Source organism: Dreissena polymorpha, chromosome 15, assembly GCF_020536995.1.
Source record: "Dreissena polymorpha isolate Duluth1 chromosome 15, UMN_Dpol_1.0, whole genome shotgun sequence".
NCBI lineage: Eukaryota > Metazoa > Mollusca > Bivalvia > Myida > Dreissenidae > Dreissena > Dreissena polymorpha.
Genome location: NC_068369.1, coordinates 50,004,991 through 50,025,512, shown reverse-complemented (window position 1 = coordinate 50,025,512; position 20,522 = coordinate 50,004,991). Strand labels below are relative to the sequence as shown.

At 36.6% G+C, this 20,522-nt stretch overlaps 1 protein-coding gene across 2 annotated transcripts in view; it reads right to left on the bottom strand.

Annotated features, from left to right (window-relative positions):
- Positions 1 to 20,522, bottom strand: part of LOC127859513 (nodal modulator 3-like) — a 57,227-nt gene that overhangs the window by 25,305 nt on the left and 11,400 nt on the right. For both annotated transcript variants that reach the window (XR_008039421.1, XM_052397011.1), the window contains exons 3-19: positions 20,334 to 20,434; positions 18,620 to 18,726; positions 18,177 to 18,249; positions 17,441 to 17,518; positions 16,614 to 16,688; positions 16,312 to 16,446; positions 15,224 to 15,313; positions 11,493 to 11,549; positions 10,582 to 10,781; positions 8,660 to 8,837; positions 7,306 to 7,447; positions 6,868 to 6,932; positions 5,958 to 6,021; positions 5,117 to 5,253; positions 3,682 to 3,830; positions 1,496 to 1,720; positions 223 to 305 (exon numbers count right to left, since the gene is read on the bottom strand). Coding sequence is in view for 1 of the 2 variants with exons in the window: in XM_052397011.1 (XP_052252971.1) it covers positions 223 to 305; positions 1,496 to 1,720; positions 3,682 to 3,830; positions 5,117 to 5,253; positions 5,958 to 6,021; positions 6,868 to 6,932; positions 7,306 to 7,447; positions 8,660 to 8,837; positions 10,582 to 10,781; positions 11,493 to 11,549; positions 15,224 to 15,313; positions 16,312 to 16,446; positions 16,614 to 16,688; positions 17,441 to 17,518; positions 18,177 to 18,249; positions 18,620 to 18,726; positions 20,334 to 20,434 (1,959 nt within the window). In the remaining variant the exon portion in view is untranslated. The remainder of the gene's footprint in view (positions 1 to 222; positions 306 to 1,495; positions 1,721 to 3,681; positions 3,831 to 5,116; positions 5,254 to 5,957; positions 6,022 to 6,867; positions 6,933 to 7,305; positions 7,448 to 8,659; positions 8,838 to 10,581; positions 10,782 to 11,492; positions 11,550 to 15,223; positions 15,314 to 16,311; positions 16,447 to 16,613; positions 16,689 to 17,440; positions 17,519 to 18,176; positions 18,250 to 18,619; positions 18,727 to 20,333; positions 20,435 to 20,522) is intronic.

The following is a 20,522-nucleotide window of genomic DNA, read 5'->3' as shown; positions in this document are numbered from 1 at the left end:
TTAATGCATGTGCATAAATCGTCATCTCATATTAGCCTTCTTTCCGACTAAACTGAATTTTTGCTAAGAAGAGACTTCCTTAAAATGCAAAATTCCATAAAAGCAGAAAGTTTCGTCCCTTTTTAGCTGCAGACTGCACAGTATTATCTAGGACAACATTTTATGCATTAAACCCTGTTTTCCCAGAACGCTGTACATGTAGATCAATGATTATATGCAGACCTCCGGATACAGTAGCCTGCATGACGGGTGGCTTGTACAACATCTCGGAGGATTTCACGCTGACCTTCAGGGCTTCACCAGTCCTATGTGGTGAGAAATAAGTCAGAGCTGACATATCAGTACAATAGGTAAAAGGCTGATTTAGGCATTTTGGGGTTTAACCTTTTACCTCTCAATTGTGCATTTTAAACCGTTTGTGGTCCATCAGAAAATCTAATATAATTAAAGACCTTTCTAAATTTATTAAAGCTTTAAGGCTTCATTGACAACCCAAAGATACTGATAAGCGGCAAACAGCATAAAACCTGAACTTAAAGTTACTCGCAGGGCATCACAGGCTGTTCTGGTTTCATGCTGGTTGCATAAAGCCATTTTCAATGTGCTTCTTACTGGGAATGTTTTAAACATACAACTAAACAAAGCTATTTTGAACACAGTTAGTTCGAATTAAGCGCTATTTTAAACTGTTTCCCCAGTAATAATTTGTCCCTTCTTTGTTTAAATAATTTTATATTGTAACAAGCGATGTGTTTGTAAAACACTATGACCCCATATATTTGACCTTTGACATTGAATGATGACCTTGACCTTTCACCACACACAATGTGCATCTCCATGTGATACACATGCATGCCAAATATCAAGCTGCTATCTTCAATACTGCAAAAGTGTACATTAAATTGGTGGTTTTGACCCATATATTTGACCTTTGACCTTGAAGGATTACCTTGACCTTTCACCACTCAAAACGTGCAGCTCTATGAGATACACATACATGCCAAATATGAAGTTGCTATATTCAATATTGCAAAAGTTATTGAAAATGTTAAAGTTTGCACAAACAAACACACAAATTAACCAAAAAACCAACCAACAGATAGGGCAAAAACAATATGTCCCCCACTATAGTGGTGGGGGACATAAAAATTCAAATTTCCACATTCTAATTAATCTCTATTTAGCACCAAATTTTGGTCTCAACAATGTTTTTCACACCTTTTCATCACTTTTTATTTGTAAGTTTAATCACTGGGTCAAAGGTCAAACATAAAAAGAAAATGTGATGTTTTTTAAGAGCATTTAAATTGTTTGATCATAGTAAGTCCATATTTAAACTAGTTTGATCCTGACTGTGCAACCATTCTTTAAATCTCTTTAAACACGCCAAGTATTGGTTCTACCCACGGTACTGATTCAAAAGCGTCTAAATATGCCTTTTTCTCTTAGAGCAATCAAGCTCAAATAAATATGTTAATACAAACTTTCAACTTACTTGGCCCAATGAGAAAACCTGTACGTCTGCGGTCCCTTGATTTCCATTGTTGACTGGTTCCCAGTTAAGGCTGGTTGTTCCGTACTGAGAGGTCCCAGACTGGTTACTGACTGGTCATGAAGAGACTCCACCGTTACAATGACGTCTTTGACTGGTTGCTCCGTTGTGATGGTACCCAGGACCAGATGTGAAACCGCAGTTAGTGTAAGTGTCTCTGGATTGGACCTACAATTTAAATGAGCCACTCTCTGGAATAACTGTGCTAAATGCACAGGCTAAATGCACAGGCTAAATGCACAGGTTAATGCACAGGCTAAATGCACAGGTTAATCAAGGACGACACTTACCACTTGCATCATTTATATTTATAGTTTGTTTAAAGGCAGTCTTTCTCAACAAAAATTCTATTAAGGAAAGTGTTGTCCCTGATAAGCCTGTGTGGACTGCACAGGCTAATCAGGGACAATTTTGCACACATACATTAAGCCCTGTTTCTCCAGAGCATACCTCAATTATACCCATGGAGGAAACTCGCACACAAAGTGTGACTCATACCCACATAGAACTACTAGTGTATGAAGTATTTAACAATTTACTTATTTAAACCATACAAGTATTCAGTGAAGCTTTCGTGAATGTTGATAAATTGAAATTATTTTCATAAAATTCACACAAACTACCACTCTTCATACTTAATTAGAGACATTGTCTATAAAAAGCAAGCTGTTGTTCAGTCATATAGAGGGAAACACTAAAGCTGTGGTAGATGTTCGACTGTTAAAAATATCAGATATGATACTTGTATATAAAAGCAGCAGAAGTAAAATCAACACAATAAAGGAAAACCAAATAACAAACTTAAATATTTAAGGCAAAGATAATAGTATTTCAACAGAAACAGTGTACTTTTATACAGGTTCAGGTTGGATAGCTGGACCAATCTTTTGACATTTTCTAATAATGTGCTAATCCAAAGGAATTTCTTAGACTTAAACTTATATCTAAACAAGAGCTGTCACCATAGGATGACTTATGCCCCCTATTAACGCTTGATAGAAGTTATGAGCTTTTTTCGAAACCTAAACACAGATTTCGAAACCTAAACGCGGACCCTAAGTTCAAGGTCACAAGGGTCAAAATTTGTGTGCGTATGGAAAGGCCTTGTCCACATACACATGCATACCAAATATGAAGGTTATATCTCAAGGGACATAGAGTTATAAGCATTTTTCAAAACCTAAACGCAGATTCGAAACCTAAACGCAGACCCTAAGTTCAAGGTCAAGGTCACAGGGGTAAAAAAATGTGTGCGTATGGAAAGGCCTTGTCCATATACACATGCATACCAAATATGAAGGTTATATCTCAAGGGACATAGAAGTTATGAGCATTTTTCAAAACCTAAACGCAGATTTCGAAACCTAAACGCAGACCTTAAGTTCAAGGTCAAGGTCACAGGGGTAAAAAATTGGTGCGTATGGAAAGGCCTTGTCCATATACACATGCATACCAAATATGAAGGTTATATCTCAAGGGACATAGAAGATATGAGCATTTTTTGAAACCTAAACGTAGATTTCGAAATCTTAACGCGGACCCTAAGTTCAAGGTCACAGGGATAAAAAAAATTGTGCGTATGGAAAGGCCTTGTCCATATACACATGCATACCAAATATGAAGGTTATATCTCAAGGGACATAGAAGTTATGAGCTTTTTTAGAAACCTAAACGCAGATTTCGAAACGTAAACGCGGACCCTAAGTTCAAGGTCAAGGTCACAGGGGTAAAAAATTGTGTGCTTATGGAAAGGCCTTGTCCATATACACATGCATACCAAACATGAAGGTTATATCTCAAGGGACATAGAAGTTATGAGCATTTTTTGAAACCTAAACACAAAGTGTGACGGAAAGACGGACAGACAGACTATTAAAAATAAAAAATAAAAAAATTAGACTTTACTTGACATTGACAAATTGCAAACATATATCAAATTAAAGATTCAACACATTTATGAGTCTATCTTTATTTTGTTGTGAATTCCTAAAATGTGCATAGTACTTGGAAAAATGAGCTTAATACATGTCCGTACAGAGCAGTCTGCACAGGCTGATCTGGGATGACACTTCTCGCATATTTATTAAGCCCAGTTTTCCAAGAACGTGGCTAAATAAAATGAATCTTACGTATCATAGGAGTACACAGCCCTCTCAAACTTGTGGCAGGAGTCTGGTCTCAGCTGGTACAGTCCAGGTTGGGCCAGACAGAAGCGGTTCTTGCCCTTGTTCAGCTCAAACGAGCCCACTGTGTCCTGACGCTGGTCCTGGGCAAAGTGCTGCAAACAGATCAGCACATGTACGAGTCTTGTACTGGGAAAACAGGGCTTAATGCATGTGCGTAAAGTGTCATCCCAAATTAGCCTGTGCAGTCAGCACAGGCTAATCAGAGTGGACACTTTTCACCTGAACTGGATGCTCGTTCGAAACAGACTTCCTACAAAAAGGAAAATTTCATAAAAGTCGAAATGTTGTCCCAGATTAGCCTGTGCAGACCACACAGGCTAATCTGGGTTTACTCTTTACGCACATGAATTAAGCCCAGTTTTCCCACAACCCAGCTCAATTGAACTTGAATATTTTGTCACAATAAACTCTATTTCCATTTAAACCTATTTATTTGAGCTCAACTGCCTTGAGAAGCCAAAGGCTTATTAAAAAACTGTTGAGTCCATTTCCTGGGTAGAACCAGACCATGGTATGTGGAATCTTGAGATCCATTACAAAAACACAACCTCTTTTGCTGTTGAAAGTTATGAGGTACCTAAGCGGATTATGTGTGGGTCACAGGTATCCTGGGCCAACCTTGCTTTCAGTATCTTTGTGAGTGATTAGATATATCAAAAGCAGCATTGAAGCTTCCAAACTTTAAAAGCAAATAAACTTGCTGGTTATAATTACACTTCAACATTCCATAGGGAACACATATTCTTTTTGGTACATCGGACGCTAACAGGACAGTTAATGGGTTACTGATGAACAAATACACTTAAAGGTTTGTACCAGAAGAACTCTTAAACAAGGGACAAAATTGTCACAAAACCAGGTTTTCATTGTGAAAAAAAAATCTGATAAAGGGAGAAAACTCAAACTGAACTTTTGAAATGAACAAACAAAATAAACCCCCTTTGTAAGTTTGTTTTTTAAAAAAATCTATTTTTAGTCGTGGCGACCTTGACATTGGAGATATTGACGTGATACTTTCGTGCGACACACCGTCCCATGACGGTGAACAAATGTGCCAAATGATTTTAAAATCTCACAATGAATGACATAGTTATGGCCAGGACAAGCTCATTTATGGCCATTTTTGACCTTTGAACTCAAAGTGTGACCTTGGCCTTGGAGATATCGACGTAATTATTTCGCGCGACACACCGTCCAATGATGGTGAACAAATGTGCCAAATGATTTTAAAATTTGACAATGAACGACATAGTTATGGCCCGGACAAGCTTGTTCCGCCCGCCCGCCAGCCAGCCCGCCCACATTCGCCAATCTAATAACCAGTTTTTTCCTTCGGAAAACCTGGTTAAAAAAATTAACTCTTGACTCAAAAACACACCAAAGTTACGGGATGCGAGATGGTACACTTGAGAATGTATCCCGTCTGCACAAAGTTGATGTCATTCTTGTTGCTGTTGGTTACTTCAAACTCGATGGTCTTGTCCTTCCAGCACAGATTGTCACGCATCACAGTCGCTGGAAGGATTATCAATAGGAGAAAATACAGAGAAACCTTTACTTGCAACACGGTATCCAGAAGGATTATCAATAAATGAACATACAGTGAAATGTTCAATAGTTTTACATTTCATTGAAAGGTTGATCATAGTTGAAAACACAGGGAAATGATCTAAAATGGTTTTACATTTCACTGAAAGGAATATCAATAGTTGAAAATACAATGAAACAATGTAAAATAGTTTTAAGTTTCACAGAAAGGATTATCAATAGTTGACAATACAGTGAAACGATGAAAAATAGTTTTACATGTCAATGAAAGGATGTAAAATAGTTTTACATTCACTGAACAGATGTTCAATAGTTTAAATTCTGAAACGATGTAAAACAGTGTTAAATTTGATAAAATTTGAATATGAACCGTGCTCTGTGAAAAAGGGGTTTAATGCATGTGGGTAGTGTCATCCCAGATTAGCCTGTGCAGTCTGCACATGCTAATCTGGGATGACACTTTCCGCTTTTTATGATAATTTTTGTTTCAAGAAAGTATTTTCTTAGCAAAAATCAAGTTTAGGTTGAAAGTTACGTCCCAGATTATCCAGTGCATTCTGGGACAACACTTTACGCACATGATCATGGCTCATATTTATCGATATATAATGCTCATACACTCACACAATGACTTGAAAAAGTGCTAAAACACATGAGCAACATTTTCATACCTTTGTATTTACCAGGAAGAACATTTTCAAATACAAATGAGCTCAGCTTCTGATTTCCTTGCGTCTGAAACAAAAAGACATACATACACGAATACAAGCAAGACTAAAAATGCTGTATGTGGAAATGTGTAGGAGTACTTTATAGCACAAATTTGTGCCTCCTGACGGACAGAATGAGAGATCTACAGATGTCCATGATGACTTCAGTATACAACCCTCTGATTTGCTGAGAAGAGTACAAATGAGCCAGTCTCTGGGAAAACAAGGCTTAATGCAAGTTAGTTAAGTATCTACCCAGATTTGCCTGTGCAGTCTGCACACGCTAATCTGAACAACCATTTCCCCCTAGACTGGGTTTTTGTTTTGAACAGACTTCTTATAAAGGAAAAATTCCATTGAAAAGGAAAGTGTCGACCCATTTAGCCTGTGCAGACTGCAAAAGCTTATCTGGGGCAATACTTTAGGCACATGCATTAAGCCCGGGTTTTTAAGAGCCCGGCTAAATTATCTCTCAACAAAAACCAAAGAAACTAAATCAGTGATTTGTTTTGCCCAATTGGGAAAAGTACCAGTTTAATTGGGAAAGATTTGAGCAAAAAATCCTGAAATTTGGCAAATTTGCGTTGTTACGTCTTCAGATTGGGAAATTTGTGTATTTGATTTTTTGCTCCAAAATACTTAAAAATTGATAACTAAGTGTTGTCAGGTTGTTAATATTATATTTCCTTAGATTCTGGCCATAAAGCTGCATATTAACATTAACTAAATGTTGTATTTTATTGATAAAAATAAAAAAAATAAAAAAATTAAACCTTTATTGGGATTTTTTTGGACAGCTATTCTGAAATTAGAAGTTTTTTCCCCCCTTGGGTACTTCATAAAGAAGGAAACAAAATCGCTGTAAATTCACCTGAGCAATCTGCTTGTCTGATCTGCCAACAGCGTCCAGAGATATCTCTACCGGGCCGCACTTCTCTGAGAAAAAACAGAATGACAGATACTATGAAGTTGGGAAACAGAATAGAAATATAAAAACAAGTCAAAAAGCTAGTCCAACTGAAAATGGGATAAAGAAAGATACGAGTAAAATAAAAAACAAGTATACTCTTTTGTGCATTCTTTGTGTTTGAATTGTAATAACAAAATTTGTCGCAAAAACACCTTCTTGAACAAAACCATCATTTTTACTTAACTAGATAATTCACGTTAAAACATTGAAAGAACTATATCTTGTTTCTATATACAATTGGACTGACTCAGAATCTTGATAAAAGCAAATTCGAGATAACAAGGCTCATCTGTAAAAAAAGTCTCCTGAATTACCTATGAATCGCAATAAACCTTTTACCTATACAAGTTATAGATCCGGTGACCTTGGCCCTAAACTGTGAGAACACAATGTCAAGCACCGGCCGGTCGATAATGGTTACCAGCTGCTCAGCGGGTGCTATAGTGAGACCTGCTTTCACTTCAACATCAGAAATATGGACCTGTTGATAGAAATATGGACCTGTTGATAGAAATATGGACCTGCTGATAGAAATATGGACCTGTTGATAGAAATATGGACCTGTTTATAGAAATATAGACATGTTAATAGAAATATGGACCTGTTGAAAGAAATATGGACATGTAAATAGAAATATGGACCTGCTGATAGAAATATGGACCTGCTGATAGAAATATGGACCTGCTGATAGAAATATGGACATGTTAATAGAAATATGGACCTGTTGATAGAAATATGGACATGTTAATAGAAATATGGACCTGCTGATAGAAATGTGGACCTGTTGATAGAAATATGGGCCTGTTGATAGAAATATGGACATGTTTATGGAAATATGGACCTGTTGATAGAAATATGGACATGTTCATAGAAATATGGACCTGCTGATAGAAATATGGACCTGTTGATAGAAATATGGACCTGCTGATAGAAATATGGACCTGTTGATAGAAATATGGACCTATTGATAGAAATATGGACCTGTTGATAAAAATATGGACCTGTTGATAGAAATATGGACCTGTTGATATAAATATGGACATGTTTATAGAAATATGGACCTGTTGATAGAAATATGGACCTGCTGATAGAAATATGGACCTGATGATAGAAATAGGGACTGTCAATATAAATTTGGACACTTTGATAGAAATATGGAACTGTTAATAAAAAGAATAAGCACCTGCTAACAGAACTATATAGACCTGTTCATAGGAATATGCACCTGTTTGTTATAAATATGCACCTTTTGATAGAAATATGGACCTGTTTGTAGATTATTTTTCTATACATTATAATATTTTGACACCAGCTGAGACCCCTCTAGTTTTTTTAGTGCTCTTTGAAATTTTTGACATATGCCGAAAAATCTATGCGCTAACATTAAGCTTAGTTTAGAATGACTATTAACTACTTATAATTTCGTTATACATCCATATTACCAACAAAATACAATTGCAACCTTTTAAAGAGAAGGTACACTATGTTCGTACCCAGAATACAGTAAAATGTATTTTTTATTCGCATCAAGCGTTTTTGAATACACACTTATCAAACATATTTCTTATAAAGAAGTATTTTTGGTGAAATAAATACCATTTTCTTTTATTAGAGCAAATTAAATGGTATCATGCATTAAACAATTGTTATACCATTTATTTGATCGGCTCAAACTGACAACTACGCCATTTACCCTGACGATGTATTTCCCCGGCTGTACGCTAGTACAGAAGTGTCCACTATCATCGGTCTCCTTGGAAACAGCCGCTGACCCCTTGCCCTCCGGGAATATGATCATCTTACGCTTGGTTACCGGGGAAACGAGACTGTCCGGGAACTTTTCAATGGTGACCGTGCCACACAGGCTGAAACTGAAATGAAGATGATGATTGTTATTAAGAAATAATCCTTGACTTATCACTGTCTGTCATATGAGCCTTGTGTTAAGGCTGGTTTTGAGCGAAAAGTGTCATCCCAGATTAGCCTGTGCAGTCCGCAACTGTACCGCAAAATGAATAGTGAGTCCCCAGGCCTTTTTCTGTCTATTTTGGGAAAAGGTACCTAGCAAAATTGGGATTCTTCGAGTAGCGAAATCTTCCAAATTGGGAAGAATTTTAATCGACAAAACCATTATTTGGGAAATTATTTTTCTGATTTTTTCTTATTAAATCTAATGTTTTCATACATAGCTATTGCCCAAAAATACACAGAAAAGTACTAAATGGTTTTTTACCATGCAACAGTCCTTGTCAACTGCCAACGTAAGTATGTGTATGATAAAAAAGCAGACTTTGTTATGATTGAAGTTTAAATACATCGCTTGATATGTCATTAAGGATACCTACTGGGAATTATTTCGGCTTCGATCATTTCGGTTGGAAATTGGGATTTTTTTTGAGAATTGGGAAAAAAATATCATTGGGAATGGGGCCCACTATCAGACCCGTGAGATAGGCAGAAAAAGGCCTGGTCCAAAATGAACAAGGGACAAAATTGTCACAAAACCAGGTTTTCATTGTGAAAAAAAATCTGATAAAGGGAGAAAACTGAAACTGAACTTTTGAAATGACCAAAAAAAATTAACCCCCTTTGTAAGTTTTTTTTAAATCTATTTTTAGTCGTGGCGACCTTGACATTGGAGATATTGACGTGATTCTTTCGTGGGACACACCGTCCCATGATGGTGAACAAATGTGCCAAATGATTTTAAAATCTCACAATGAATGACATAGTTATGGCCAGGACAAGCTCATTTATGGCCATTTTTGACCTTTGAACTCAAAGTGTGACCTTGACCTTGGAGATATCGACGTAATTATTTCGCGCAACACACCGTCCAATGATGGTGAACAAATGTGCCAAATGATTTTAAAATCTGACGATGAACGACATAGTTATGGCTCGGACAAGCTCATTTATGGCCATTTTTGACCTTTGAACTCAAAGTGTGACCTTGACCTTGGAGATATCGACGTAATTATTTCGCGCGACACACCGTCCAATGATGGTGAACAAATGTGCCAAATAATTTTAAAATCTGACAATGAACGACATAGTTATGGCCCGGACAAGCTTATTCCGCCAGCCCGCCAGCCAGCCCGCCAGCCAGCCAGCCAGCCCGCATTCGCCAATCTAATAACCAGTTTTTTCCTTCGGAAAACCTGGTTAAAAATACATTTGTATTCACATTTGTATTTGAATTAAAATTAATTACATAAAAATTCAACACATTTGATAGTTTTAAATTATTAATGAAACAACAGCTCTGTCTCTGTGGTTCATGGGAAAACATCTCTTGCACATCTGCACTTCACGGTGATGACAAATTTGAAGTTTTAATTGAATTGCTTCGGAAAAGTGGAAAAATTTCACTCCACAAACTGGTATTATATAATGCAGACTGACCATCTGACCGACTCAGTGAAGAAAATATACCCCCTCCCTAAGGGGTATGGAATGGCTAGTAACTAAGGCAGCTCATAGCTTACCAGTCAGGAAATATTTATGTAACTACTGCTTTGTCACAAAAATGACAAATATCCCAAACCACTTTGTCAGTAAGGTTCAAGGACAAATAACTCTTGCACATCTTCACAAAGGTAGCTCATAGCTCACCTGTCGGGAAATATGTCAGGTAACTGAGGGGTGTTTGGCGTGATCCTAATCTCGCGCTCGAGGAAAGTCATGTGATCAGCCTGCACAAGCAGTTTGTAAGTCCCAGTCTTCATATTCTCGAGGTGGTAGACACCGTCTGCAGACGTGGTGGTGGCTAGCTGGCCGTTCAGCAGGACCTTGGCCCCTATAATACCCTGACCCTGAAATGAAAGAAGAGATGAATCAGGATTATTAAACAGTCACGCACCCTTAATATTAGTTTCAGTAGGACCCAGACCCTGAAAATGAGATTAATAACCCATTATCACTCAGGTATGCACTTAAACTTCAGACCCATAGTAAATAAAATTAAATTAAACACTTTTCTTAAATATTTTCTTAACAGTTTTAACCCTTTCAGTGCGGGAACCAAATTTTAAAGGCCTTTGCAAACAGTTTGGATCCTGATGAGACGCCACAGAACGTGGCATCTCTTCAGGATCCAAACTGTTTGTTATTCTGATAATATTCTTTGAAAAAAATTGAAGAAAATGCTAATTTTAGAAATACAGCAGATGACATTTTAGCAGACGACAAATTTCCCAGCATGCAAAGGGTTAAAGGCTTCATTTCCTGCACTATGACACTGATAAGAAGCAAAGCTCCATTTCCAACGCTTAGCAGAAGACTGTTTGGTTACAAAGATAAGATTGTATACAAAGTATGTGTTTATTTTATTGATGAGTTGAGGCCCAGTAAGCATTCAGTTTTGACACAAGATATACTGTGACACTTTTCCTCAGGAGTGAGTACTGGACTCCAAATTCTGAAATTATTAAGACTCACAAACAACAGCCATGTATACATATTATATAGACAAAATATACTAGCGCCTTTAATTGGCCAACAATGCACATGTAGAGAAATTGTACCTTAACTGAATGTAACACCTGGCCAGACACTGAAAAACCTGCCACCTGGAATGTAGTCTGGAAAAGAAAATAAGACATTAACAGAAACAAATTAAATGGTTTTAATAGACAACACAAATGAATAAATAAGTATTTCTTTATAGTAGGGATGCTATAAATGACCAGATAACAGGTTACATTTTCGGGAAAAGGTTAGCATGAAAAAAAAATTTTAGCATGCCTTTTTCTTGGAATAATTTTTTCTTTTTTTCATAATACAATTCGTACAAATTGCGTGCGACATACTGCCAATTTGCGCTGGCGAAAAGTAAGAACACAAGAGCACCGCCTTACGGGTGCAGCCCGCTCATCTATTTTTCTTTTTAAAGGTGTAGGGACCTATCTCAATTTCAAACACAAAGGAGGGAGGGGTGGAGTGCAGAGGGGTGTATAGTGTGGGGGTAGTCATTTATTACATTATCTTCCAAAAATGCCCCAAAAAATGCCAAAAAAATATTTATTTTTTTTTTTGGAGGGGGATTCTTGGGTGGGATGGTTGGTCAGTATTTCAAAAATAAAATAATAAAAATATAAATATTTGTGTTTTTTAACCATGTTTGAAAAAAAAAAATTATGGGTGGGGGGTGGGGGAGGGGGTAGTGTGAGGGTGTGGTGGTCATTCATCAGATGATCTTTTTTTTTTTATTTGGGGGGGGGGGATGGGGGGAGGGTTCGCGGGGGGGGGGGGGGGGGGGGGGGGGGGGAGGGTTCGCGGGGGGGGGGGGGGATTCAGGGCAGGGGGGGGGGATGGTTTGGGTGGAGTCTTTTGCGGTATATCAGGTAAGAGTTGTTTTTGCAAACAAGTATCAATCAAATCTAATCGTAAATAAAGAAGTTATGGCAATTTTAGCTTTAATAAATTGACCTTGAGAGTCAATGTCATTCAAAGGTCAAGGTAAAATTCAACTTGCCAGGTACAGTACCCTCATGATAGCATGAAAGTATTTGAAGTTTGAATGCAATAGCCTTGATACTTTAGAAGTAAAGTGGATCTAAACACAAAATGTAACCATATATCAGAGGTGTCAATTGGCAAAAATCTAAAATCCTGAAAATAAGCCTATCGTTTGGGGGCCAGAGCAAAAAAGGGTTAATAATTCATGTAACTTTGTTAACTATTGTTTATAACTTTGTAAACAATATGTCAAAGTAAAATAATTTGTGTTTAAGATGACATTTTGTGACAATAATCTTAAAATTCCAGAAAAAATCCTCTGATTTATATCAATATCAAAATTGGTCCTCAAGGGCCAAAATCCTGATTTCAGGAATAATCCTGAACTTTATTTCAGGAATAATCCTGAACTTTGACACCTCTGCATCTATTCAAAGTTACTAAGTCAGAAAAGGGCCATAATTCCGTAAAAATGACAACCAGAATTATGCAACTTGTCCTTTACTGTCCCCTTATGATAGTTTGCGAGTGTTCCAAGTATGAAAGCAATATCTATTAGACTTTAGGGTAAAGTGGGCCAAAACACAAAACTTAACCAAATTTTCAAGTATAAAGGGCCCATAATTCCTTCAAAATGCCACTCAGAGTTACATAACTTTGCATGCACAGTCCCCTTATGATAGTTAGTGTTGCAAGTATGAAAGCAAAAGCTTTGATACTTGAGAAATAAAGTGGACCTAAACACAAAACTTAACCAAATTTTCAATTTTTTAAGTATAAAAAGGGCACATAATTCTGTAAAAATGCCAGTCAGAGTTACATTACTTTGCCTGCACAGTCCCCTTATGGTAGTTAGTAAGTGTTGCAAGTATGAAAGCAATAGCTTTGATACTTAAGGAATAAATTGGACCTAAACACAAAACTTAACCAAAATTTTCTAATTTCTAAGTATAAAAAGGGCACATAATTCTGTCAAAATGCAAGCCAGAGTTATCTAACTTTGCCTGCCCAGTCCCCTCATGATAGTAAGTAAGTGTACCAAGTTTGAATGCAATAGCATTGATACTTTATGAGAAAAGTGGACCTAAACGCAAAACTTAACTGGACGCCGACGCCAAGGTGATGACAATAGCTCATTTTTTTTTTCTTTATATAGATGAGCTAACAAGGGACAAAATTGTCACAAAACCAGGTTTTCATTGTGAAAAAAAATCTGATAAAGGGAGACAACTCAAACTGAACTTTTGAAATGAACAAACAAAATTAACCCCCTTTGTAAGTTTGTTTTAAAATAAATCTATTTTTAGTCGTGGCGACCTTGACATTGGAGATATTGACGTGATTCTTTTGTGCGACACACCGTCCCATGATGGTGAACAAATGTGCCAAATGATTTTAAAATCTCATAATGAATGACATAGTTATAGCCCAGACAAGCTCATTTATGGCTATTTTTTACCTTTGAACTCAAAGTGTGACCTTGACCTTGGAGATATTGACGTAATTTTTTCGCGCGACACACTGTCTAATGATGGTTAACAAATGTGCCAAATGATTTTAAAATCTCACAATGAACGACAAAGTTATGGCCCGGACAAGCTTGTTCCGCCTGCCCGCCAGCCAGCCCGCCAGCCAGCCAGCCAGTCAGCCAGCCAGCCAGCCAGCCCGCCCGCATTCGCCAATCTAATAACCAGTTTTTTCCTTCGGAAAACCTGGTTAAAAATGCTGCACCATCGACACTAGTAAATAATGTGTCAAAAAACAAGGCAATAAAGCAATAAATCAGTTCCTTTGTGGTAACAAACAGGGGGTACATTTTGATAATTGGCACTGTTTTTTTGTTTAACTAGCGAAAATTTAACTAGCAAACTGCGGGGAATGGGGGCTATTAGCGAAGACGCAAATGACATGTTTATCGAACTCGCGATAAAATTCAGTTGAGACATTGGATGGCTTATTTTGATGTTTTGTTAACAAATACCCAACACGGATTGCCCGCGAAAATGAAGTATTTACAAATAACAGTTTTATCAAAAATTGCATTCGTAGTTAAAATCTTGTCGAGTAAACGTCTTATTTGTTCATAATCATAAATTAAAATCATTGCTAATAATTTGAGTCATCAACGATGCCACCACTACTGTCTAAGGCAAGTTTTATTTAAGAAAGCAAATGATTAAACTAATTTAACTAATAAACATTAATATTACAATTAAACAGAATAAATCAAGACACATGCCATTTGTGAGCAAAAGGATGGGCACGTAATGTAAGCTAATGACACGTGAAAATTAACAGTGTGTAATTCTTCAATTTTGTACTCATATTCTTTTGCGCAGAAAAAATAGAAACAAATTTTGAACATTTGCAAAATAATTAAAATAAATATTAAAATACATATCATTAAGAAACAAACATGTTATCAATGCAAGCGATCTCAAAGTACTTTCGTTTCTATAGAGTACAGTTACGATCAGTATGATATTGTTTACGTATAGTATACGGTATACTTTAACATTTTAACTACTAAAGGTGTTTCGGTTAACCGGTTACTAACCAGTTATGGCAAAAGGTTAACCGGTTAATGATTTTTGTAACCTCTTGCATCCCTTCTTTATAGATAAGCAAATTAAGCATGATTACTTGTTTACAGTCTACTTTGTTATAACACATGAATTGAATGCTTTGGAACAAATGCTAAATTAGATTATTTGTTCAAACTTGGTTCGATGCTAAATCGCTGGGATTATAAGCGTTGAATTAATTATCGAATATTATGTTCACCAGGACTACCTACTTTTAGCTGAAGTGCTGAATGCTCCACTTGAAATGGGAGCTTCTCAGGTACAACGTCAAATGTGATGTGCTCTCCTTTGTAGAATGGAATCTGAACACAAAATGGGCATTGTGAAACTTAAATAACAAATATTAGACATAATAGACATAATAGGAATGACGTTAAATCTTAACATATTTAACGCATGAAATATAATATTAACTTTATGATATGCCCAAAGTCGCTAACCTGAGATACAAAGACACTCACCTATTCTAAGCAGCCTTAGATATCAGAACAAATGTTCTCACCAAGAAGTGTCATAAAGATTGAACTTTTAATGTGACTTTTAGAGTGTTAACAAGATTTTACTATAGCCATATAAGGAAAATGCCCCGCCCCCTGTCGGCCATGTTTTTCAACCAATTGGAACCATTTTAAAACTCATACAAGGTATCATTTAGATGAATATTCTGACCAAGTTACATAAAGATCTGACAATAAACGTTGCCCCTAGAGTGTTAACAAGGTTTTACTATAGCCATATCAGAAAAAAGCCTAGAAAAACATTTCAACCAACCTTAACCATTTTCAAACTGGTCCAAGATATCATAGAAACAAATATGCTGTCCAAGTTTTATGAAGATCAGACAAAACATGTGGGCTATAGAGTGTAAACAAGGTTTTACTATAGCCATATAAAGAAAATGCCCAGCTCCCTGACAGCCATGTTTTTCAACCAGCCTGAACCATTTTCGAACTCTTTCAAGATATCATTGGGACAAATCTTCTGACCAAGTTTCATGAAGATGGGACAATAAATGTGGCCTCTAGAGTGTAAACAAGGCAAATGTTGACGCCGCACACCAGACAAAGGGTGATCGCAAGAGCTGGATAGGAGATGAACTAAATGTTTAGATTTAAACAAATATTATTTTTTTTTGAAACCTTAACTGGGAATTTTTAGGTCCCATATGGGAAAAATATATACTTTTTTCCAATGGGAAAAAGGCCGTATATCTGTCCAAATTTAAAGAGAAAAACACTGCCTACTTACCAAAGGCGACTCCAAAAGACTGTGTTAGTCCTAAAAATCAATGCGCACTTACCAAATAGTAGTCCCCGGTGGGCAGACAAGGGAAGACAAACTTGCCACTGGTGTCCGACGTCACGTGACAAAGAGGGTCAAAGTTCTCCGTCTTTCCTTGACCAGACACGGTAGACTTGTCGCAATCCAACACATTCTGTGAAAACAATAAACTTTAAAATGTGTCAATATTACATCAACAAGAATCATTACAATGCAATGAAACCTGGCATTAGCATTGTACCAATTAACTTATAATAATTTATATAAACATGGGAATCCCAAAGCCATCGCAGTTTCCGACATTTACAACTGAATTTTCACCTGAGCACTGACTGTTGCAGAGTACAGCAAGAAGTTAACTCCCTTGATTGGTTCACCTTCGCTGACTACCTTCCCCTGAAAATATATGTAGTGTGAAATCTTTGGTTCTTTGCAGATATTTTTTTTTAATTTAACATAATTTATAGGGGTTGCAAAAGCAAACATTCAGATTGTGAGTGTTCTCACAGTGAACAATTAATTTACCTTATTATTTATTCCTTTGTCATTATTTGTATTTCAGGAAATTTTAAAGACATGAAAAGAGTGTTTATATAGGCCAAAAGGTTATCCTAATATTTAGCTAACACAAAAAGGTTAAAAAAAGTCATCATATAAGGCTCATTCTGGGAAAGCAGGCCTTAATGCATGTCATTGATGATACTTTGGGCACAATCATTATGGCTTGTTTACCCCGAACGCGGCACATATTTTGAGGGTTACAAAGTCCAAGGCTTTTGATAATATTTACCTTACAAAAATAGGTTAAAAATATCGTAATTATATTTTGAGGGGACTCTAAACTCACCGTTATGAAGTCACTATATTTTGAGGGTAAACAAAACTCACAGTCACTACAAAGTCACTATAAGATGAGTGTAAACTAAACTCACCATTACTGCAAAGCCATTATATTATGAGTGTAAACCAAACTCACCATTACTATAGTCACTATTTTTAGGGTAAAAAAAACTTACCGTTACTGTAAAGTCACTATATTTCGTGGGTAAACAAAGCTCAGCGTTACTGCAAAGTCACTATATTTCGAGAGTAAACAAAACTCACCGCTACTGCAAAGTCACTATATTTTGAGGGCAAACTAAACTCACCGTTACTGCATACCCAGCAATGACCAAGCTGCTGCCAGCCTCCCCATTGCCCTGACTAAGTTCAACAACAGTTTCTGACTGAAAACAACAGCATCAATGCAGGAATACAATTCCAAATGTGATAGCATCTTTCTGCATTTCATAGATGTATGAACTATTTGGATAATATGCCTTATTTGCGTTGTGGCATACAGATGTTATTTTCCAATAAGAGTCCAGGGTTAACATGAAATTTATATGCGTTGTAATTATTTCATAATTGAATAATATTTTCCTTTTTCTTTTGGTGAATTTACTGTATTTATGAATTAGCTCTAGACCAAAAACATTACAACCAACAAAACCTGAGGAAATTCAGGTTTATGACAGCAAACAACAATACATGTATCCACATAGTTGATAAGTATGGTTTCATGGTATTTGAGGTCACTTTGCATGGTTTTCAATGTAGAAAATATATACAGTTTTTTGCATGGTTTTCAATGTAGAAAATATATACAGTTCTTTATCTTAATTCAAACAATTCAATATTGCGTAGCATCAGTTCTTAACGAAATATGCAAAAACTTACTTATCGTGCCAAAAAAAGGTTCTGTTGATTAGCTTTTTTTGTTTCTAGGGCTTTGGTAGTTTTAAATCATAAACAAATCACTTGTGGTAAATTATATGCAGTGTATTATTGAAATTTAAAGTAAATATTCAATACATTTATTTACATCACTTTTACTCCTCTCACCTTTTCAAATCGATAATTTGTTGCCTGTGCTTTAACATCATACTTTCCTGGCATCACTTTTGTGAACTGATAGCTGCAGAAATAAAAACATAAATGCATTTAAAGGTAATAATTTCATTTATTCTTTCATGTTTGGGTTTCAGGGCTTTCATTTGAATTTCATTTTGATCACTTAACACACCTTGATATAATGACTATTTGTGCCAGTTCATTTTGATTTCCAATTATGCATGAACGAAGTAATGGGCTGAAAAAGAATGTCCACTTCCACTATATCCTTATACAGAGGAATACTTACAAACTTCAAGCAACATTTTTTTCCATTTATTGCAGTTGAACACAATACAACAATATTTTTCCTATTTTTCTGAAAGTTTGGAACTAGACCTGTTTAAAACTGGACCCCATATCCATGCTTATGTATTATACGGGATTACACAGACCTTCCATCATTGGTTGTCTGAACAGTCTGCAGAACCTCCGTTGATCCAGACTTGTGTAGGTTCACTGGTACTCCCGCAGGTCCCGACACCTGCCCTTTACTGATCACCTGAATACAAAGATACACCATTTCACTTGTAAACAATACCTTGCATAATCTGAGCATAGCAATGAGAAAAAGGGGCTTTATGCTCATTCCCTGCAAAGTATGGAATTAAAGTGAGCTCTGTTTTGGGAAAACTGGGGCTTTAAGCCTTAATGCATGCGCATGAAGTGTTGTCCCAGATTAGCCTGTGCAAATTTTTTTTTTGAAACCTTCCTTTGGGAATTTTTAGCTCCCAATTAGGGAAAATATATACTTTTTTTCCATTGGGAATGGGTTACTGCACCCGATTTTGAATGAAACACATTGATATTTGACCTTTGACCTTGAAGGATGCACTTGACATTGACCTTTCACCACTCAAAATGTGCAGCTTCATGAGATGCACATGCATGCCAAATATCAAGTTGCTGTCTTCAATATTGCAATCGTTATGACTAATGTTAAAAGTTTTCGGACGGATGGACGGACGGACGGACTGACGGAGAGACAGACGGACGGAGGGACAGTTAGAATCCTAGATGCCCACCTTCCGGTGCATTAAAACAAATTCGCCTTTTAACTCATTCAAGAATAAGTCCTGTTTTACTTTTCCAACCATATTACCCGCAAAAAGATAAATTTGTTTTTTTTTATTATTAAGGTGGGTAGGGGTTTGTTGGGGAACCTTTGTAAGGGATACTTGTCGGTATCTTTCAATTCAGTGAGAACGCAGTAAAGACAATTCAGTGAGAAGGCAGTGAAGACAATGCAGTGAGAAGGCAGTGAAGACAATTCAGTGAGAAGTCAGTGAAGACAATTCAGTTAGAAGGCAGTGAAGACAATGCAGTGAGAAGGCAGTGAAGACAATTCAGTGAGAAGGCAGTGAAGACAATTCAGTGGCAGGCAGTAAAGAAATTTCAGTGGGAGGGCAGTGAAGACAATTCAGTGAGAAGGCAGTGAAGACAATTAAGTGAGAAGGCAGTGAAGACAATTCAGTGAGAAGGCAGTGAAGACAATTCAGTCAGAAGGCAGTGAAGACAATTAAGTCAGAAGGCAGTGAAGACAATTCAGTCAGAAGGCAATGCAGACAATTCAGCCAAATGGTAGTGAAGACAATTCAGTCAGAAGGCAGTGAAGACAATTCAGTCAGAAGGCAGTGAAGACAATTCAGTCAGAAGGTAGTGAAGACAATTCAGTCAGAAGGCATTGAAGACAATTCAGTCAGAAGGCATTGAAGACAATTCAGTCAGAATGCATTGAAGACAATTCAGTCAGAATGTAGTGAAGACAATTCAGTCAGAAGGCAGTGAAGACAATGCAGTCAGAAGGCAGTGAAAAAAATTCAGTCAAAAGGCAGTGAAAACAATTCAGTCAGAAGGCAGTGAAGAAAAAGTTTGAAGGGCTTTTCATTTCACAATTGTTCTTTATTTTTGCTAGGAAATACTTTCAAATTGAGTATAAAAATGTTTTCTAAATTTTATTTTTAGTTACTTTTGTTCAACTTATTGAGCTGGAAAGCGAGATGAGCTATATTTGTTTTTTTTTAATAAGTATTTTTGGGCATTTCGGCCCAAAATTTGGCAAATAAACTACATTGAATAATATCTTGTAAACACAGTAAGAGAAATTACCTTTCCATTTAGAGAGAAGCCAGTGAAGACAAAGTTGATATCTTGTCCCAGACTACATGGGTCTGTCTCCCCATCCACCTTGAGCTCTACTTTTGCTGGTTCTGTCATGGAAAAACACACAAATTTATACAAGTCATACACGCACCTTGAGTTCAACTTTAGTTGTTTATGTGGTGGAAAAACAAATTC